This window comes from Girardinichthys multiradiatus, chromosome 6 (genome assembly GCF_021462225.1).
Source record: "Girardinichthys multiradiatus isolate DD_20200921_A chromosome 6, DD_fGirMul_XY1, whole genome shotgun sequence".
Classification (NCBI taxonomy): domain Eukaryota; kingdom Metazoa; phylum Chordata; class Actinopteri; order Cyprinodontiformes; family Goodeidae; genus Girardinichthys; species Girardinichthys multiradiatus.
Genome location: NC_061799.1, coordinates 33,189,124 through 33,211,883, shown reverse-complemented (window position 1 = coordinate 33,211,883; position 22,760 = coordinate 33,189,124). Strand labels below are relative to the sequence as shown.

The 22,760-nt window shown below is 41.3% G+C and overlaps 1 protein-coding gene across 18 annotated transcripts in view; it reads left to right on the top strand.

The window, feature by feature from the left end:
• The window catches only part of ptprfb (protein tyrosine phosphatase receptor type Fb), a 264,671-nt gene that overhangs the window by 187,809 nt on the left and 54,102 nt on the right, over nt 1-22,760 (top strand). For 13 of the 18 annotated variants that reach the window (XM_047368403.1, XM_047368398.1, XM_047368400.1 and 10 more), the window contains 7 exons: nt 4,148-4,174; nt 9,707-9,824; nt 11,824-12,396; nt 13,032-13,132; nt 13,278-13,525; nt 15,948-16,026; nt 18,557-18,781. In XM_047368403.1, the coding sequence (XP_047224359.1) occupies nt 4,148-4,174; nt 9,707-9,824; nt 11,824-12,396; nt 13,032-13,132; nt 13,278-13,525; nt 15,948-16,026; nt 18,557-18,781 (1,371 nt within the window). The remainder of the gene's footprint in view (nt 1-4,147; nt 4,175-9,706; nt 9,825-11,823; nt 12,397-13,031; nt 13,133-13,277; nt 13,526-15,947; nt 16,027-18,556; nt 18,782-22,760) is intronic. The other 5 variants (XM_047368408.1, XM_047368405.1, XM_047368411.1 and 2 more) reach the window with 1 other exon arrangement.

Genomic DNA, 22,760 nt, shown 5'->3' with positions numbered 1-22,760 from the left:
GTTCTTATAACTCATTGATTTAAAAAAAAGTTTTCTTAAGTCATATCATTACAGAGCTGTTGCTACAAGGCTAGTACATGTGAAATTAGTTCAACAGAACCTTTTGGATTTGAATTTTGTGTAAACACATTTTTTCTAGTTCTCACGCAGTAACATTATGCCCATTAGGCTTGACTGGAGAAAGTTGAAAATAAATGGGGATAAAGAACCTGACTGACATATAGCTGTGTGTCTACACCTGGTCAAAAAGTGAGCCCTGATCTCCCGAACAAAGCGCAGCCTTTGTTTTTAAAGCAGTGGTTTCTGGCAGCTGCTGCTGACACTTCATTGTTATCTGACTGTGTAAGGGAGTGCTCAACAACCAGGACAGCTGTTTGGTCTGGGAAAGGAGAAAAACATGGTGGTTGTTGCTCGTCTTCCTTCGAGTGTTTTTCTCCGTGGCGGCATGTTCCGCATGATTTTGTTTTGAGTTGTGAAAACTGAACTGAACATGACTCTACTTGTTATGCAAATAATACTCCCTGCCATGTCTCATTTGGGGGATACAATATACATTAAAGCATGCTGTAATTTGGAGCACTGTATAGCTCCTGTGTTCCAGCCTTGTGTTTGGAACACCTTTAACTGCCCTCCACTTGCAGATCCTGGAGTTTCATTTCCTTTTTCTGATTCCTCTCCCATGGCCTCTTTTTGTCCCTGTTCTTTTTGAAAGTTGGTTGAGTAATTACCAGATCCTTGCGTGCATGTTGGTTACCCTTGGTTGAGTCATCTCAACAGACTCATCATTGAGTAGTCAACCTGCAAGGACCTGCCCGACGTCATTAAAGACCACACAGTCAGACAACAGTTCTTTCTCCTTGCTCACTTAACTGGTTTTAGAACAATCCCTTGTTTTTTCCACACATCTTCCCATTCACGTACCCCAACAACAAAGATAACATGAGCAAGCATGATTCCTGCAAAGATCAGCCTCGTAGTGGGCGTTCCAGCTGGTCGGAAAGATTTCGTGACTCATCTTGAGAGTCATACAAATCCTGCAAACGCACACCTGGAATTGATCATGCATAAAAGGAAAAAGCAATCTTCCTCTGTGTTTACGCATCCCAAAGTATTTATCCAAAGAAATTCCTTTAATGTCTTGTGAAATCAGTTTTGTAGCTACCCTTTCACCTGAATTGGATGCACTGTAAGCCTGCCAGGAGGAAAAGCAAAATCCAAATTTTCCAGGTTTCAGAAAGCATACCTTACACTTCAATCACGATCTAAAGCCAAGTGATTGAATTGCAGATCCTGTCATAACCACTACCCCCCACTCCTGCCCCCACCCAAACCCAACACCTGTTTGTCTCTGTGTTTCTGGCCCTTTTTCACCCTTTCTCAAGGTTAGCTAAAACGCCGGGAGGAGAGCTGGGAGAGCTCGCCTATGCGTGGGTGCTTTAAGCGCTTCTTTTCTTTTCAAGCAGTAGCCCACACATCGCCCTCATTTTCCTGCTAAATTTAAACTAGAGGCCACGTTACCAGTGTGATGTTATCAAACCCTTTCTCCTTTTTGGAAGAGTGACCCAAACCCGAGCTGGCAACTCCACGCCACGCAGCTACTCGCAGCTACATTCAGGCTCATTCTCACATACAGATCCTGAAAATGGTTGAATATTTTAAGCCATTAACTCCACTCTGTGCTTCTACCAGAGTTTCCCTTTCTGCCCAAGTTTCCCTCCATTCAGCACTACTTTCCAGGTTCATTTGGTTTGACCACTCATGCATTTTTGTAGTTTATGCGAGCAAGGTGATGCTTCACTGCCTCTACAGCCTTCGCTGCCCCAGACTGGAGTTGAATGGAAAATTCGGGGGGGGGGGGGGCTGAAGAAAAGACGCACCTCAGCCCGTTTCACTCCATCAATCATGACAGCTCCTTCTCTCCCACATCACTCGTTCTCCCCTCGTTCCCATTTTTATTGCCACACATCTCAGCCCATGTCATCACATTTGCATTCACCCGCCTGCAAATTATACCACTCCGTTTCCACAAACGACGCTTATCAGCAGTGATGTGTTTTCAGCTTGCGTTGGTATTCAAAATATAAATGGAGGATAATTTATAATTCTCCTGTGGATTTAGGCAGAAAGCAAAAGCAGTTGCAGCTGAAAGGGGATTAAGTCCGAGATGAGATAGGAACTTGTGAACCTTAATGTGTTTGTTGTTCTGTTGGCATACTGAGCTGAACTGACGGCAAACAAATTAAGCAATCAGGAGCATCACAAACTGTTAGACGTGGAGTTAAGCAGCAGCTGCTCTTAAACACTACTTTTTAGTGCCCTGCTATGTCAGGGGAGCACCCATGTTTAAAAAAAATTCTTAGTTAAATTTTTATTGTACATAATTTTGACTCAAAAGTCCACAGTGTAGCATGTTGTATTCTTTATTCATGGTTGGAAACTAGGTCAGGGGGCACACTCTCTGCCTCAAGCAAAGAGATTCTCTTTCTTCATCTTGGTTACAAGTGACGGTATAGGGTAGGATGGAGGGGGAATGCATAGCTGAACAGGGGCCTCATCTAAAGTAATGCCAGTGCTCCTCCAGTTGTTTGTAAAAATAGAAGAGCTCAGCTAAACAGCCCTTTGTTTACCATAAGGATCATGACTGACAGGATGAAATCCTGCATGCAAACAGCTGAAATGAGCTCCCTTTGTGGGTTGGCTGGACTTAACCCTTGAGAGAAGTTGATGCAGGTTCCTTCATAGCCGCTCCTGATGGAGATTTTCAGGCATGTCCCACAGGGATAGATCTATATGTACACGGTCATAAAAATCAAATTTGGGTACAATTTTACACATGGTCAGTATGAAACGTCCTGCTGCAGACAATCAATTTCTTACCCAAAAAAGTTGGGGATGAAATGACCAAAACTGCACAATTGTGATGGTATGCATTTGCATCATCTGTGTTTTGGTTAAACTATAACACATATAGTTCTTTTCAGTCTTTGTTACTCATTAAAACTGTAATGATTGAGAAACTGCTAGAAATGCACCAGGAAATCGGCTGGTCACATGATCTGGCTGATTTAGAGCCAGATGATGGTTCGATTTTCCGGCTGATCAGAGACCCAAAAATCCAATCTCTTTTCGATCAGGGTCTGCACCATAACGTACAATGCTGTTATTAAATGAAGAACACTAAAACGACAGGAAAAAAAAAAAGACAGGAAATCAGACTTGAAATTGTCACCGGGGCATCTGTAAATATAGGTGATACAAATGGTTGGTGTGGCCCTTTAACATTTATTCTTGATTTGTTGATGCTATTTTGACCTTACCACTCCTCTCATCTGATCCTATAGGGCCTCCTCCATTTGCCTCTGCTCTCTAACTTCTCCCCCAGTGCTGATACAATGGTTGCTGATGCATCCTCACCTCCACCCCAACCTGTTTTCTCTACTTTGTCCCTCATCAGTGTCACCAGTGTCATCTCTCCTGCCCTTGTTGTCAGCCAGGCCACCCATCAGTGAACCCCTCTGCAGTGACTGAGCTGGTGAACACCAGCCGTTGTGTTCTGCATCAGCGGGGTTTGATGTCACAAGGCTAACAGCGGCACTGGTAATAGGATTTCATGCTCAACGCTGACGGAGCCCCGCGGCACCGAAATGGGCTTTCACTTCCCTCCGGGAATTACTCGGCCGAGCACACCGAGCAGGGAGAACATTTTGGAAACATATATTGAAATGTAATGAATAAAGGCTCTTCCCCCCACCTCTGTTAGGGAAAAGAGAAACGCTTCACAGTCTCTGCATAGTTTATGTCCACAATGAGGCAGTTACTGTATCATACCTAGCAGAGGTTGCTTTAAATTTTCATGGATTCAAAGGTGAATGGGAAACAAGGCAGTGCATTACAGACAGTAATGAATTTCACAACCATTCCTCTTTACTCTTCTCCAATTTATTTCATAGCACTCAACTTTCCATCATTTCTTTTTTCTTTCACTCCATCTCTCCATCACAGTGTTTTTTCCGCAGCATGACTCTATTGACACCTACATTCATCTGCTAGTGAAAAAAAGACAAGTGCTTTTTTTCCCATGCCCGTTGTGTTGTTTCTGACTCATTTCTCTCCCCGCCCTGTTGTCCTATGTCTTCTCTCCCATCAGTGGAATATTGAAGAGTCCACCGAGCATGTGAGTAGCCCTCATGTGTGCTGTTGGGGTTTGTCTTGCAGGGCCAGTTCTTCTCCCCTCTGCAGTTTTTGGGGGTGCTTGTTTGTTTTGGATCACAAGTCGGTGTATGTGTTTGGTTGTGTGTAAGCCATGCCTGTAATCCACTCAGTGTGAATCCACATGAAAGATCATAACCCCATTGCAACCGCAGCCAGAAAGGTCTTTCTCTGTGTGTGTGTGTGTGTGTGTGTGTGTGTGTGTGTGTGTATGTGTGTGTGTGTGCATGATTTATTAATTTTTTTATCAGCACGATTGCAACTGCAGAGCATGATTATTATTTCCACTATGGATTGTGTACAGGTCAATGTTTTATAAGACAAACCAGTAACAGCTGTGCACTTGCAAATGTGGAGATCTGTGGTGCAGTGTGCATGGAGTGCTTTCCACCACTGAGTTTACACCGCAGTCAAAAAGCTGGGTGTCGACTAACCCGCTGTATCCCCCCACGGTTCAAGATGACATGTCTATCTGAGGGGAGGAGCTGTGGGGTTTTATCAGCTCCGCACATCTCAGAGGTTTCCACCAGTCTTTCGTCTTCTTTTTTTCCACCTAGATGCCAGCTTGGCTCCGTGCCTGTCATGCAGCTCCTTGTTATGGCTTATTACCCCTTAGAAGTCATATGGTACAATTGTAAATGCAGAGCCACTTACTATTCCTAGCCAGGTTTTGAAAAAAAAAAAAACTTTGGTTTGTATGAGGTTTTAAAAGGAGAGTACTGATCCATCTAGCTCACAAGATGAGGCAATACACAATACTTGGAACACAAGACGATGAGGTTTTAGTAATATTTTGGGCCAAACTTTGTTTCTATTCAAAAATCGAATAAAGGTTTCATAAATCACAAATAGTTTTTTTAGAAGACATGTAATATGAAATAGCCCTTTAGTGTGGTGCCAATAGGAAGCTCTAAAGCTAATATTAAATTCAGCCTTCTTAGCAACAAATGGTTAGCCAGTTCTGGTATTCTGCCAGTGGTTACAAATCCTTTGTATCTTATGTGACACTATGTCAGTTTTTTTATTTCCTACTGGTAAAAAGTGGGAGGCACTGATTTTGGAAACTATAATAACTCATATACTATAACTAGGGGTGTAAGAATGTATCCAGGTCACAAGACGACATTTTACACAATATTACGCTCACATGAATAAAGCAAGATCTAGCTATATTCTGGATAAAACAAACAATCCCATGTTTTTTGTTTCTACAAGTCAAGTAAAAATCTCTTGTATATTGTTTTAAAGACTCTGTAATATTAAAAATCCATTTAGTTTAGTGCAGATAGGAACCAAATGGTTAGCTAATTGTATCATTCATATCCTGTCTTTACGGTTTCTATTTTTTTTTACTGGTAAAAACAGAAAGGCACTTTTTATGCTGGACTCATGTAGTAATTAACAATTAACCTAATAATACACAGAGGTCATGAGATGATGATGAGAAAACTTAGAAATAGAGTTCTTAAATTACATTCTGTTTTGAATAATAGCATAAAATAAGCTTTTAACTTGGCACCAATTGGAAGCTCCAAAGCTAATTTTAACTTCAGTGTCTCTAGCAGCTAACAGTTAGCCAGTTTATTTTCTCAGTGTTACAGATAATCTGTATCTTGTCTTTCAAACCAAGAATCTCAGTTTCTTTTATCACAAAATGAGTAAAGGTTTTCCGAATCAGAAAATGTACTTTTCTAAAATATGTATAACAAAATAACCCTTTAGCTTAGGGTGATAGGAAGCTCCGATACAAATGCTAATTGTAGCCTCATTAGCTGCTAACGGTTAGCCAAATAACACACTTCTGATATGATTGCAAATCTTCGGACTGAGAATGAGAAGAAAAGCCTCTAAACTCTATACTGTGAACTACAGTGAAAATCCAAACAGTTTAAACATAACAGGCATTATTTGCATCATTACAAAGACAATAATATTTCTTCAAAACAAAATGCATATTTTGTGTCTAATAGGTTGAATGTTGCACCTTACTGAAAAAAAAAAAATCCTAATCGTTTATAACTAAATGCTTTGAAAAAGTTAAATCTTCACAAGTTAAATTAGGCCTACGGATAAAACCGTGCCTGATTTGAATTCGTACCCCACAGCAATGCAGTGCCATTGGCAGACTAAAAGGTGTTCATCTCATGAGACAACATTTATATAATTAGAGAATGAGTCTTGACTTGGGGGAAAAATGACATGTCTCTACCCGAGACGATTACTGCAGTCTTTAATTACAAAACTGCAGTTTCAGTCTGTCAAACTGGTAAAATGGCATCAACACCAGTGCTTTAATCTGTCCTTTTAATAATTGAGGCAGCAAGGTGTGTGTAACCGGTTGGTTCTACGCGATAACGCTAAGCTGCAGAAACCTGGTCACAGGTTCCTCCTGCAGCCACATGCCATGAGTCAGACTTGGCTCGTGTCCTTCTGCCTTTAATGCGTTGATTAACACCTGTCAGACACCGAGCCGGATGCTGTCAGATGATGTCTCTCGTTTCACACGTTCTGTTGTTTGCTTAGCATTCTGTTTGCCAGGTAGCTAATGTAGTGGGACATGCCACAGACTGATGTCTGCAACAGAAACATCCACATGTCGGGCTGACCCTTAGTTAGCATGGAGTTTTTAAAATTATACTTAATGATAACACCAATATTGTAAAACAAGGAACATGGATAACATCAAATATTGCCTTTTAGCTAAAAGAAGCAATTATATTTATTTTATCTGTGTCACTAATTGTCTCTTGACACTTTCCATTTCAGTGAGGATTGTGGCAGAGAGCTTCATAGAAAAGACTCCATTTCTAAAACTTGATAATCTTCCTAATGCCCTTTGGTGCTGCTCTAAGCATTTGCTCTGAAGGAAAACTTTGGAGCTTTGCTTTCGTTACTTTGTGCTGAGTTTCAAAAGTGTTACCAGACCTGAGTCGACCTTGCCAGTGCAGAGGGAGGGGCCATCTCCGCTGCTGCCATCGCAGAGATTGTTAATGCCATTTTGTATGAATAAAGTAATGAGACTTCCACCATAAAGTTAAAATGGTTTTATTATACAGTAATTTAGCATTTTTCCCCCATCTCTCTTAAAGGTTAGCATGGGAGTACTGAATGTCCCTTAAAGAGGAAGGCAGTAAAAAGCACAGTTGAACAGAGCTTGCTTATATAGACTGTTAAATGTCTTCTGTGTTAAGGAAATTAAAACTTCGTTAGCTGGAGAAACAGCAATAGGGCAAACCCATATAGTATTCCAAGTATCTGAAGTTTGAGTGGAGTTCCAGCAGGAAGGCTTATAGGCATCTGTGTACTTGTCCTCTCAATGGCTCCAGCCAGAACCAGATAACTCGAGTATGTGTACTTAAGCCGCAGGCATTCATTTGTTTCTGAGTGTGAGCTCATTTGCACAATTATGTGTAACTTTATGTGTAATTTTCTTACATTGGATAGATGTTCTTGTAATCTTTGTCTTTGGTTTGTCCAGGTTTTCTCAAGGTCTTTCAAAGTTCTTCAGACATGTGTTTTTTTACAGATTTACAGTCAGCAAAAACTATTTAGGGCATTTTACAAAGACAGTAAAAAAATCAAATCCAGTTTTATAGAACCAAAGTCAACACAATCTAGTACAATCTTTATCATCCAGCATTTACCTCTCCAATTCAGTTACCAACAAGACCAATACAGTTAGATGTAGTCAGTTAATATTCATTAAAAGTAGCGTTGCGCTATTTAGAGTTGTGTGCCTGATTGCCAAAAGCAGACATTTCTGATTTCCTTTTACGAACTAAGAAAATATAAGATCTAAGTTTTTTTCCAAACATCAGCAGCCATTATTTCTTTATGTTAGGAACAGAGGCAACATCGTGCCACCTGTGTCGTCGTAAACAGTCACATTTAATAATGAAAAAAAAAACAAAGTATAAAATGATTTCGTGTCAACGTTTTAAACTGGATAAAACAGAACAACTTTGCCGTAGTCCGTTCGACCTTCCTATTGTCTGCTAAATTTATGTCTCTCTCTCACTGTCTTTCAGCCAGAATAAGCCACAGGTATGTCTTAACATATTGTAGAAAAGATAATTTTCTATTAGCTGCTTATATATTTATACTTCCTTGGACTTTGACATTTCTAAACACCTCACTGATACTGAACAGGCTAAATCAGAGTTTTCTTCACTCAGTAACAGCGTCCACACTAAAGAGTGTTGGTTTTAACACGACTTGACAGCGTTGAGGCATTAGCCCTATTACTGATAAAAAAAATAAAGCATTTCTCTGCTTCTGACTGTCAGGGTCGATTTGGCAGAAAATCATCAGACCCCGGTCACCAACCAATTATCTTCTGGCTATTGAAGCCAATAAATTGCTTATTTTTCAGTTCGCTTTTTATAGATTGATTTTTTAGGTTGCAAAATACTGATTAATAAATCATTTAGGTATAGGTAAGGTTGCAAACAGCAATTGTTGTGTCCTCACATAACAGCTTAGTGAAGAAGCAGTTCAGATACCATATTTAGGCAGTTTCTCACCACCAAAGGTTGTGTTGCCAAGAGTGCTGTATTGTAAGGAAGTGTAAGAGGAAGTCTGTGTCCTAAAAAATTATCACCACTAAGATATCGCAATAACAGCGTCACTTTTTGGAAGCAAAATATAAAGAAATTAGAAGTGACCTAAGGCATATGCAGAGGCCTGTGTTTACTGGTGCGTTTGCCAAATCAGATGTGTGTGTGTTTGTTTGTTTGTGTGTGTGTTTGTTTGCCTGTTTACATATTGGGTTCGTTCAAGCGCACCACGTTTAATTCCAGAGTGTGGGTGTGTTTTTATTCCGACTGATGCAGGCTGGTGTAGTGAGTGCCAGCACTGCAGCAGGTTACACATAACAGTTGTTTGTTTCCGACTGCTGAGTTACTGATTTGTTCAACCACCGTAAGTGTGTCTGTGTTTTGTGCACTGTATGGACTTCCACCCAGAGGAGCCAAATTTCTAGCTTTAAAATTCAAAAGTCAAATATTTATTTACCAAAAGGATTGATTTCATAGTTTTCCTGCACCACTCCAACAGTCCGAAGTGAAGATTGTTGTTGGGGTTTTAACAAACTGCGGTGCAGTGACAATCCTAAGATCCTCTGGGTATAATCCCATGCTTATCCATGCGGCAGGCATGAACACTGACACACTGGTGATGTTCTGGTTCATTTGGTTTGTTGGTCATTGGGTGCAGCGTGTGCCTTACAGTTGGGCGTAGGAATTTTTCTTATTCAAGAAAAATTTCTGGCCCTGTTTGTGTGTGTTTTTTAATTTTTAACTTTTGTTTTAGGTAATTTCATCAAGGAATATAAGTAAATGGAGGAGGGGGTTTAATCTCATTATGGTTTCTTTTGGTGCTGTGTGTTCTTTGAGGGGATATGAGCTCTTTGAGGGGGCTTTTCTTAGTATTTTAACCAAAGAAAAGGTTCTTATTTTACTCAGGTTCACTTATTTCTTGTTGTTTCACCATATTACAGGAAGCTGTTATTGGTGGACTGCATGCTGAAACCACCTACTCTGTCACCGTTGCCGCTTACACCACTAGGGGCGACGGAGCTCGGAGCAAAGCTAAAGTCGTCACTACGACTGGAGCAGGTTGGCCAGAGTTTTATCAATGTTTTTTATGCAAAACAGAGAACATGCACAGGTCAGACATACCATTACAATGACCTGCTCAGTGTGCTGTAGATGCTTGGTTTGCCACCTAAGCGTCTGTGGGGGCTTCTGTGTGTGCCTGGGATCTACTGGTACCATCAAGGAGGTGCAAGGGCGGCAATGATATACATTTGCTTATTCCCCAGCATAATACCTTTTTCTGAATATACATTTGAGAAATGAGAGGATGAGCCTTAGTCAAAAAAGATTTATTTTATTACATTTCTATTTAAATAAAATCATCATTATACATTATTTTGTTTATTTATTTAGTTTTATGTTATTTCTCTCCGGTCCATCACAATTTCAGTTAGATATTCAGGTAATTTGAAGGCTGAGTAAATGATTTCAAGTCTGGCAGTTTGAGGTACTTATGATTGGTTGTGTTTTTGCACTTGTAGGAAGAACAAGATACAGGTTTTCCTAGTATAATCTGCCTTTGAGCATCAGCATAGTTGCATTACCTGTTGGTAGTCATATTATGGTAGATTGATGTGCACCTGCCTGAAATAAAGGTTTTAACTGTTTACTTTTGCTTTCCTCATCTTTACCCCTGACAAGAGATGTGTAAAAAGTCTTGAGATAAATATTTGTATTGCACCAATTTAACACAAGTCACCACTGGCCTTATTACTGGTCAGCTAACAATAACAATGAAATGACTTTCTATTTTCCTACAGTGGGTAAGTTCTCTCAGCCAGACTTCAAAATGGGAAAGAGAAAAGCACATGCCTTTCAAGTTGGGCAGTTTAGTTGATCTTCATCAGTGAAGAAATGGCTACAATGAAGTGACCACTCACTTATATTAACAACTGGGTGTGTGACAAACAGAGGGTCAGGAAAGTATAAAAAACTCCCTCCAAAGATCACTGGTAGACTGCAGCAAAGAGTGGCATCTTATGGTCATTAAGTCTTCATAACAACCCGCAGATGCAACTACAAACCAACTGGTTCTTTAGTAAGGATGCCAGTGAAAAAAAAAGCATCTTCTGCCCTACTATCACTAACGTAAATGTGTGGTATATTCCCAATGCTTCTGGGTCTTTAATTGTAACTGTGGGCTGTTAGGCTGAGCATTTTGGTGGGTTCCGCCTAAAAAAAAAGATGACTCATGCTGTGGATCTGTGTCTCCTCCAAAGGCCCTAGGAACCTCGTTAGAGATTTGATATGCCAATTTAGAGATTAGAAATAAAAATCTGGCCACAAGAAAATAGGTACTGGTTAAAAAAAATCTCCAAAGCAAAGAGTGGCATTTTGGGGTCACTGAGTCTCTATAGTTACCTTTTTTAGGCTTTTGTACACATCATTACCTGAAGTGTATTTGCATGTAATATTCGTCCTGATCATCAAGACCTTCGGTTTAAAGCAAGTATTGCCTGGTTCACACTGCAGCATTTTTAAATCATTTGCTGATTTTCAAAACCTGAGGGACCCCACACAGGATGATAAAAAAATCGTAGGTATAACAGTGTGTTGTTTGGTCACATGGCAAGCACTACAACACACCAGACACAAACAGATTTCACTCACAAACATGCAAATGTCAGATGGGAAATCTTGCAAACCTTTCGAAATCAAACATGAGTTCAAAGTAATTCCCTTCTGTGTTTCTGTCACGTTGCTCTTGGATTGGCAACACGTCACATTCCACAGGTTTCCGCTCGTTTGTCCTTGGGGAACACCCCACACGGTAGGATATCGGGCCAAGACAAACCAACATGTTGAATATCCTCCATTTGAGGTAATATCTCATAAGATGATCATTTAGAGCCATCACGATGATCAGGAAATGTCGGAAGGGGAAGATTGGGTCAAAAATCGGCATAAAAATTCAGCTGTGTGAACCAGGCATAGGGTGCACTGACTTTGAGCGTTTCCATGTGGCAGGCTTAGGTTGTGATATAAATTTAGAATGATCTAACTTTTTTTGTCTTTTCAGTGCCAGGCAAACCCACTATGATGATCAGCACCACTATGGGCAACACAGCACTGATCCAGTGGCAGCCTCCCAAGGAGATGGTGGGGGAGCTGATGGGCTACCAGCTGCAGTACAAGCGCACCGACGAAGAGACTTTCACCTCGCTAGAGCTGAGCAAAACCAAAGACCACCACACCGTCACCGAGCTGTACAAAGGTGCAACCTACGTCTTCCGCCTCAGCGCACGCAACCGCGCCGGTGCTGGCGAGGCCTACGTGAAGGAGATCAGCACCCCTGAAGACGTGCCCACGGGCTTCCCGCTCAACCTCAAAGTCACCGGGCTCACCCAGTCTAGCACGCAGCTCACCTGGGAGCCCCCGAATCTGAAAGAAAGGAACGGCAAGATAACTCACTACATGGTTGTGTACAGGGACATAAACAATCAGCAAGACAACACCAGCCGCACGACAGACACACACCTGACTATTGAAGGCCTCAACCCCGACACCACCTATGACATCCGCGTGCAGGCTTTCACCAGCAAGGGCGCTGGCCCCCTCAGCCCCAGCATCCAGAGCAGGACCATGTCGAACGGTAGTACATTTGTACATAAACACTTTAGGGATGTTTCCTTTGAAAAGATGAAATCAGGGCTTAAAACCCTAATGCAATAATACTTTTCCATACATCCATCAACTAGTCTATGTATTTTATAACATTTGCTGCGCCTTAACTTCTAGAACCAGCTTTGTCCCCATCAGTGCCACGTCTCTCATCTTCCTCTCACAGTATACTGCAGCTCTGTTTATTGATTTACAGAGAGCTAATCTCATTACACGCTACAGTCACATTACCACGCATCCTCATCCTCCATCCCATTACCCATAAATGTAAAGTGTACCCAGCACCTACCTTCCTTTTCATGTGTTTTATAATCTTATAAACATAAAATCTTATTAATTAAAAGACTGATGCTTATTTTAAGACACAGGTTGCCATTTCTACGTTCACACATTTCCCAGTGATCTCTAAGATCTCAGCCTGTTGCTCTTGTCTGGAAGAGAAAAGACGTCAGTGCTTTGCAAAACTATTCCTACCCCTTGAACTTTAACGCATTTTAGTGGGATTGTATGTGATACACCCACCACAAAGTAGTGTGTAATTTGAAGTTGAAAGACAAGGATATATGGCATTCAATTATTGCAATACCTTACTTTCTGTCTTTGTAGATTTCCCAACCCTTAACTTTGGTGTCAAAGCAGTCACAAAAACATCTGTGCTCCTCACCTGGGACTTGCCGGAAAACTATAAATCTCAGGCTCCATTTAAGGTACGTTTCGGTCAAAATTATGATAAATATAATAGGCAAAGTTGTATTTTTATAGCTTCTTTATGTATGCGTTGGGGGGAGTGGAAAGACAATATACTCCACCGCAGCCATAAGTCTTAAGTTTTCTCGCTCTGTATTTTTGCAGATTCTGTACAACCAACAAAGCGTGGAGGTGGAGGGAAACCAAAAGAGGAAGCTGATCATTCAGCTGCAGCCGGACACCGACTACTCCTTTGTACTGACAAGCAGGGGCTTAATTGCTGGAGGTCTTCAGCAACAGGTGTCCATCCGCACCGCCCCTGACCTGATCAAAACCAAGCCCATTACCCAGATGTCTCAGGGTGGCAAAATGGCCATCAACCTGCCTAAAGTTCAGACCACCACCCGTGTCAGGTCAGTATGGAGTAAAGCAAAGCTGGACAGACGGGCCAGAATCCCTCTGCTGTCACTGCCTGTGTGAATGGGAGCAACTTTGTGCTGATGTTAGCACAATAGGTTATCTGGATTTGGGAATTAAGTTCATTTTAAGAAATGATCTATAAACATGAACATTTAGAGTTAACAGAATATGAAACAGTATTTAGTCTCATTGATATAATGATAATCAATGTTAACCTGTGTTATTTACATTCATATTTAAGCACCATTCATACCTCCAAATGTACCTCTTAAGTGCAAACAGCAGATCCTTTAAATAAAATAGGCAATAAAAATACAAATTTAACTATAACATTATAATTGGTCCAAAAAATGTATAACATCATTTGAATAAAAAACAGTAAAAAAAGACTGAAAGTATTGATATTGTTTAAAAAGTAAAATAATTTTGGCAGATTTATTAAGCGAAAGTTGTGCTTATACACTTTTAAAGGAGTCAGCTGTAGTAGTTTGCTGTTCTGAGCAGGATGTCTCTATTCAGAGGTTTTCCAGGTACATCCCAGTGGGGGGACCCTGAGGCAGACCCAGAACTTACTGGAGGGACTTTATATCCATTCTGGCCTGGAAACGCCTCAGGATGCCCTAGAACAAGCTGGAGAGAAAAGAGATTCACTTAATAAATAATTGTTGCATTTGGCCGTAAAGACACCACTTACAGGTGCGTCTTAATGCATATTATCATAAAGTGAATACATTTTTATAGTTCAATTCAGACTGGCAAACTATATATTAATTTATTAGGTGTTTATTAGGTGTGGCAGGTCCTGCTGGAAAATGAAATTAGTATCTCCATAAAGTTTGACATCAGAAGGAAGCAGGAAATGCTCTAAACGTTCCTGGTAGATATCTGTGCTAAATTTGACCTTTAAAAAAACACAGTGGACCAACACCAGCAGATGATATGACTACACACCTGTGGAAACTTCACACTGGCTCTACGTTAACTTGGATTCTGTACCTCTCCAATCTTCCTCCAGAATCAGGGACCTTGATTTTAAAGTAAATACAGAATTTACTTTCATGTAAAAATAATATTGGCTACATTCGAGTTCTACCTGGCTTTAGCCCAGGCAAGATGCTTTTGATTCATCTCTGATTCAGGAGTGGCTTAACACAAGGAATGCAGCACCTGTCACCCCTGTCCTGGATACGTCTGAGTGTGGTGGTTCTTTAAGCACTGACTCCAGCCATGGTTCACAGCTTGTGCATCTCAACCCCGATCTTGCAAGGCTGCAATCATTGTTGTCTTTTGTGGATCTTTTTTTACCACACTTTGTTCTTCCACTCAACTTTCCATATATATGTATGGAAATATATATATATATATCTATATATATATATATATATATATGCAGGACATTCTTGTGCATGCACATGTAGCTCTGAAAATTCAAAAAACACATCTGATCAGTAGCTAAGCACTGCTCCTTCTGTTTAACTGTTGCTTTTATTCTCAGATGTCATTACCGCACGAAAACTCATGATGATTTAGACTTAACCTCAGCCTGAGCGGTTTTCTTTCTAAGCCAATTCTCAAGAACTGTTAAGAGCTACCTTTATGTACACTCACACTCAAACAGATATGGGCATGTTAGAGGAGTGCGGCAAGTTGATTGGTGTAAAGATTACGGGGCTGTCAAGTCTGGGACAGGTCCAGCTCAGACTGACAGACGAGGAGGGCGGGTGATTGGAGATAGAAGAGGTGACGGGTGTGTTAGCCCGTGTTGGTGAGGAGCCTTGTTATACACGTCTGCTTCCACTCCTAGACTTGAGTGACTGTTGAATCACAGATGCGAAGCAGGGAAGAGAAGGAGAAGGAGGAGGAGGAGAGGTAGCTGCTTTCACTGTCAGCAGCAGCTCGTTTTACAAAATGCCGCAGTGGAGAGAAAACTTTCAGCCGAGAGAAAACAGCCAGGGCTTGACGGCGAGATAGAGCCAACGCAAATATAAACACAGAGACATGAATGCTTTGTGTGCTCTCACATGTATGCTTGTCCAGTCTGTACCTAACCTCCTCAGTTTGACCCTTTCCAATGATGTCCTTCATTTCCATCCATCTGGATTTTTATAATCACGGCAAACAAAAAAGCGTATTTGCACCTATTAACCTCAGGAATCCTATGGGGATCTCTATTAGCTGAAGGCTCCCCTTTCCTGAATGGTGTTTGTTCTGGTCTATGTGGTAGATGTTCTTAGCCATTAATTGGGGAAAGCAGCGCGAATTTGCTGGAGTTTGACCTTGGTTGGACTCACTTGTGCAGCGGTGGCGTTCTAACAAACCGCCACATCGAAAGCACCTCCAAGTCTCTAAAATGTGTTGACTGTGTCATGCTTTGTTTAGACAGGCTTTATTTATTTATATTTTATTTCTCATTAGATGGTATTACATCGTGGTGGTGCCGCGAATCCAGTCGATGCAGCGGTGGAAGAATCCAGACGAGATTGACCTGGAAGAGGTGAGTGCAAGGCAGGGGGCTGATTGGCTAATGTTCCCAGGTTAGAGGGGTCACAGGTAGCATTTTCCGCTCCAACTGGGTAGGGAGTTGCTGGTGATAGCCAATTAGCTCTACCCTCCTGCCTCAGGGAGGAAGAGGTTCCAGGGCAGACAGATATTAAAGAGTGAGTCACTCAGGTAGGTGGGGAGTCTCCTGATTGGATGCCAGGTCTGCAAACAGCGGCCATCTGTCGAATCAAACTGTTACATGCTCAGATAATGGTGTTAATATGTAAAAAGTGATGTAGGGTTTAACTTTATCTGCATGGTACTCTTTAATATGCAATGCAAACAAATGTCTCTGTACTTTCACATATACTTGCACCACCGGTTAAAAATATGTAAAAAACCTTAAAATAAATTAAAATCTTATTGCAGAAACCCCAACCTTTGGCTACATTCATTCAGTGTTTTTTCTTTTACAAAATCACACGTAACACAATTGTTGGTACCTCTTGTAAAGATCAGTAAAAAATTCTAAAATAAAATAAAAACAATTAATAAATATTGTAGTAGAACCTCACACTGAAGAAAATAGAAAAATCCAACTTTAAGTACCTAAAACATTCATTTATATTAAATGCCAAAAAACGTGTATTTTCTTCATGTTTCCCTGAGTTAACAGAGGCCTGTTTTCTTTTTAGTCAACCATCAAAAATAAGAAAAACTGCTACTACCAGCGACTACTCAACTAAACCTTCTCACCAGACCCTTTGTTTATCTGACACAGTGAGGAGGAAGAATCATATACCTCTGCTTGTGAGCTTAAATCTATGTTCTCTGGTCATTTAACTCTCTCACAACCTGAGACAAATATCCATTAGTGTCAAATGATCTGGGGAAAATCATGCGGTGTGAGCACCTCTGCTGCAGAATTTTAAGTTATGTGATTTTCCACAGTCATCTCATCTTCCTCCTTTCTGTCTTTTCAGAGTCAGGCTCTAGTGACAAGCGGGTTATCGCAAAGAAACTCCTGGCCATTGATTGCTAGACTGAAATCTCTGTTGGAGCTTTCTGATGCAGTTTTGTCTAATGTAAACAGTTTGTTTGGTTATTTATTATTATTAAATCGTATTATTATCACCCATTCACATTTTGAAGTTGCACAGTCAGTGCTGGGCTTTGTTGTTGCAGCAAGGCGTATCTTCTTGGGTCACTAAATCTCCATAATATGCTTTGTGAATGCCAACTGGGCGTGGGTGTCATGGCAGGAAAAAAAAGCAATTTTTTTGTCCTACAATCACAAACGTAAACATAAAGAGGTTGCCTATTGCATCTGGGTCTTCTTGCTTTTTGGACTGAGCTTTTTTGACAAAAAAAAGAATGAACATGTGGAAAAAACCTCATGCCCACTGTTATGTACAGTGGAGGGTATGTGATGCTGTGGGCCAGTTTCTGTTCCAAAGGTATTTGCATCATGAAATACTTTGGCATTTTAAATCATGTGGTCCCTGCTAAAAAGACAAACAAAAAATGGGTCATAATTTGGTCCTTTTTGCAGGATTATGATCCAAAACATATGACATAATCAGGACGCAAAATCAACCTTCTTCCATGGATATCTCAGTCCATGGAACTAAATCGCTTTAAAAAAATCCAGTGGAGTGACTCGAAGGAACGAGCGTCAGCCAAGACTCTGGTTGATCTAGAGTGTTGTCCTGCTGGTTGCAGGTTATGACGTTAAAGGATGAATTAATTAGGCTTTTTGCACATCCTTACCAGGGGTGGCAACAAGTGTAGAGAGCACTGTATAGTTAAGGCTACCTACCATCTCATAATGTTTTATATGACTGCCTAATTTATGTATTTGTTGTTAAATAATGATGCTACTTACTCATGGGGAGGTTTTAAGCCTACATGCCTGAATAATAATGGCAGAATTGTTTTGTAAACTTCAAGGTGCGTTGATCTGAATCACCATTGCTCAAAGTCCGCCCTTAGGAATAATGGAGGAGACGGAGAGAAGGAAAGAGATGGGACTCCCTGAGTCATTAAACACAGAGCAGGCCATTGTCTCCTCCCTCCAACATAATGATTTAATAAAGAAACATCTGGAGCAGCACATGAGACATCAGTGACAGAAAACAAAATGCTGCCGAAAAAAACAATGCCGCAGTGCTGTACGCTCCTGCTCATTTATTAACCAGGCTGGCAGTCATGCTGAGATTGTGTGCGCCACCAAGTGCTAATTGCTCACTTCGTAGCTTGGCGGCTTTGTTTGCCATTGTTCCATCTTGCAAAGGGCATTTTAGCACTGTGGAGTCATTATCTTTTACTGAGAAGCACAGCCAAACCAGGACATACCGTGTCAATGCAAAGGTTTTGTTTTTCTGAGATTTTAGGAGCTCAGATACTAGTTTAAGCCCAGACTTAAACCTTAGCTGATTGTACAGCTTGGATGCTGAATTTTCAAAGGTTGTCTGCTCTCAGCGCTCCTTGGCGGTGTTACTAATTTTAAACCATAACCTTTCCACTTTGCCCTCTTCCCACAGCTGCTCAGATCCAGAGAAGGTCCGGTCCTGAGGCGTAGACGTCACGTGGAGCCCCCCAGGGCATACGTCGCAGCCAAATTGGCTTACCTGCCGACAACCTTTACACTGGGAGATGACAAGGATTACATGGGCTTCAGAAACAAGCCCCTGACTAACCACCAGGAGTACCTCTGCTTTGTCGTGGCAGTACTACGAAATGAGGGAACGGACAGCACAGCTAATTACGTAAGTTGCACCCTTCTTCTCTATTTGAACCAGGGCAGATGGTTGGACTACACTTTGGACCAGCCATTCTTAAAACACGGACTCTGATCGGGATTCAGACTGAGCGGCATGTCTATCCGGACTGAGCCCATACCATTCTTTTAGGGGACTCAGCTATAATAATAATGGTTGATAATGATAACATTTAATGCAAAGTGCTTAATTTATGGAACACCTAGTTAATTGGGACCCGTATGAGCTGAATTATTAACAAGTCCTATCCAAAGTTTTAACAGGGTCTAAAAAAGTCTTAAATATATCTATTTTTAAATCATATGTCTTTTATTTATGTACAGTGCTGTGGAAAAGTATTTGCCCTTTTATAGATTTGTTCTGTTTTTTTGTGTTTTGGTCGCAGTTAAACTTTTCAGATTATCAGATAAATTTTAATTCCAGACAAAGATAACCAGAGTAAATACAAAATTTAGTTTTTAATGATGAATATAGTAAAACAAACAAACAGTTTTAGGCGTACATTGTAATTTCTTTTAGCTTGTAAATTGGAAGCAAATTTGACAAAAGCGATTTGTTCATCAGGATTTCTGAACATTTGACCTTACTTAGAAATCAGGTTTGGACCTTTCAACAAGAAGTTTGAGGACCTCTACTCAAGACTTTACACTTAAACTTGAGGCCATGTTCCCCACACGGAAACACGCCCCACATCATTTAACCTCATTCATTTCAGGTTAGGTTTATCGCCCACCATCAAGCTCCAACCACTCAATCCCGCAAGCATTTCGAAAACAGCCGTGATCAGCCAAGTGCTTGTTTGTTTTCTTACCAACACTTAGCTTTTATTGTAGCAGCCTCTAAGAGAAATTGCAGCTTGTCCTGATAACTCCCTTATCGGTTGACAATGACATCAGAGATCCAGCTCTAGCTTCCCTGCAGCCAGCAGGGGCCCCATACAGATGTCTTAACAGTGGTAATACAGGCCTCTTGGCTTTCTAAGTGGAGGCACTGTGCACTTGTCGAGCAGCACTAACACGGAGGCCCACATCTCTGTGGGATGGTCTGGGCTAAACTTCACTGCAGGAGGAATGAGCGTCTGCGATTGCTCTGGGCTTCTCTGCTACCCCGGACATGCATATTCAGTAGCTGGGCCCTCGGCGACCACAGAGAGGGAGAGTCCTTCATGTCTTAAACTGGATCTCAGACTTTTTACCTATTTCTTTCCTTCCACTCCTTCCTTTGAGCTCTTTTTCTCGCTCGCTCTCCGCATTTTTGTCCACCATGAAGGCGGCAGAGGAGATTGATTAAGTGCGGCTGGAGTTAAGAGGGAGATGAGGACCTGGTCACAGGGCCAAGAGGGTCCGTAAGGCAGGCCTGATTCCCTTGAATCGCTACTTTACATGTCCCTAAAGCCCCCCACATCCCCCCAAGTAATCCCTGTGCTCTGAGAAGGCCACGGACATACAAAGGAGGCAGTCCTGTGGCAGCTATGATATATTTGACTTCAAAGGAGATCCTAAATCCCATCGTTGCACAGGATTCTCGCCACACCTGCAAGACACGGCACATTGGATCAGCAGGGCTCAGAATAGGTCTCTTTCCTTAAACTGACTCGCAGTTACTCACCTTGTGAACTGGATCACTTAGATGTATTGAAGCCCACTCACAGGGTTTGTCAATTAATGAGCTTACTTCCTTATTTCCACCTTTCTGCAATAAACCTCATGCAAATTACAGTCGTCATTTCAATGCTACGTTTTTGGCACACCTTTTGTATTTCTGTTCACAAATTAAACACAACATTTGCAGAGAAACAAGTTCTGCTTAACAAGTTTCTTTCTGACACTATTTGTGTAACTAAATGTATTTATTTGCACTCGGTGAGTATTAAGCTGTAACAGAGGCTATCACAAGGATTGAAAAAGAAAATACTCCAAATTTCCCAAATTTGCCAAAAACCGTGGCTATAATTAAAGCTAATGAATGAAATTGAATTATTTCACACAGTGTGTCCTTTCACTGAACTGTAAATATGCTGTCTGCTAACAGCAATTTAAAATGTGCCAGCCTTGTAAATGCCTTGCCAAAGTATTCATACCCGTGTAACTTTTTTACGCAACAACATACAGACATTAATGAATTTTATAGATATTGTGTTGAGACCAACTAAAAGTAGGATGATCATGAAAAGGATGGATGGTTTTTATGTATAAACTTTAAACACGCATTTATTTGACCTCCTTTCCTCTGATACCTGGAGGTAAAGCATAGTGAAACCTTTCCTGCGGTGTGTAATTTAATCTCTGTATAAATCCAGCTGTTCTGTGAAGGCCTCAGAGGTTTGTTAGAGAACATTAGTGAACAAACGGCACCATAAGACAGCTGACAGGTCACGGAAACAGTCATGGAGAAGTTTAAAGCATAGTTAGGTCCTAAAACAATATCTCAAGCTTTAAACATCTCACAGAGCTCTCTGACATGGAGAGCATTAATCAGAGATGCTGCCAAGAATCTTGTGGTAACTCTGGAGGAGCTGCAGAGATCCAGGGATTGACAGGACAGCTACTAGTCGAGTACTCCACAAATCTGTTTTTATGGATACGTGTAGTAGTAGTTTTGTGCAGCCGCAAGCAATGCTATAAACGTGTGGCACTGGCGGCACTGGACATCGCACTGAACACACCATCCCATTCATGGAACATGGTGGTGGCAGCATCATACTGTGGGGATGCTTTTCTTCAGAAGGGAAAAGGAAGTTGGTCAGGAGGAGGCAATCCTGGAAGAAATCCTCTGAAGCTATAAAAGAATTGAGCCTGAGGAAGAAGTTCACACCAGCGGGACAAGAACTTTAATCATACAGCCGAAGCTACAATGGTTTAGATCAAAGTATATTCATGTGTTAGAATGGCCTAGTCAAAATTCAGACAAAAATCCAATTGTAGCCTCTGTATGTGAAAAGCTAAATTAAGGCAAAAACCTTAAAAGACTTGCAGCTCTAACTTCACTAATTTGTGTTGGTCTGTCACATAAAATCCTAAAAAAATACATTGAACCTTGCAGTAATGATGTGACAAAAATGAAAAGTTACAAAGACCATGCATACTTTTGCAAGGCGCTGTACAATACACTTTAGTTTTGAAATAACAAGATCACTCCAGAGCGACCTTGATTTGTTTACCTCCTCCTGTCATTGTTTCTTGAGTGCAAACCGCTTGGTGGCTACCAGCAGTCCGTCACTGATTACAGCACAAATCCTTTCAGTGCAAGTCAGATGCCACAGCTGTGTTTGGTTTTGTCAGCCCCCACGTGGCACTTGCAGAGGTTTTATTACCAAAGGTGCTGATAGAAGAAGGTGAAGCGTGCAGCAGGATCGGGTAGTAGGCAGGAGGTGCCTCGAGTAGGATCTTCACCAGACTCAGGAGAATAAAACAACAAGTAGTGGAATAAATGACTTGTATCTTTACTAGGCTTCCTTACCGCCACCCCAAACTCCCCTAGTGCAGATCAAACAGGACCGCCAGGGTTTAATAAGCCCTCGTATTTCAGTGGCCACAAGCAGACGCTAGTGGTTGAAGAGAATCTGAGAAAGAAGGGGAAATTAGGGAAAGAAAGGAGAGGAGAATGCGCCTTCATGTCTCCCCAGCACCAAAGGCAGATAAACAAGCCGGGGGAAGTGTGAAATGAGATGATAGATGCAGGGTGTGTATAAACAGTATCATTTAATGCAAAAAGAGACTGAGGGAGAGAGAAGAATGAAATAGTGTGTGATCTGAGGCAGAGAAGAGGGGTGGTGCTGGAGAGCAAAAGAGGATGGCATTTTCTTTATTTATTTATTTATGTCTTGTGTCCAGTCCAGCCTATGAAGCTCAGACGAGATGAAGCGAACCAACAGCAGAGGAGGCGATTGTTCTACCGTGTGCTGTAGTCATGATAAGAGAGAAGTGAGGGTTTGGCAGGGAGAGGAACCCAAACCGAGCGATCAGAT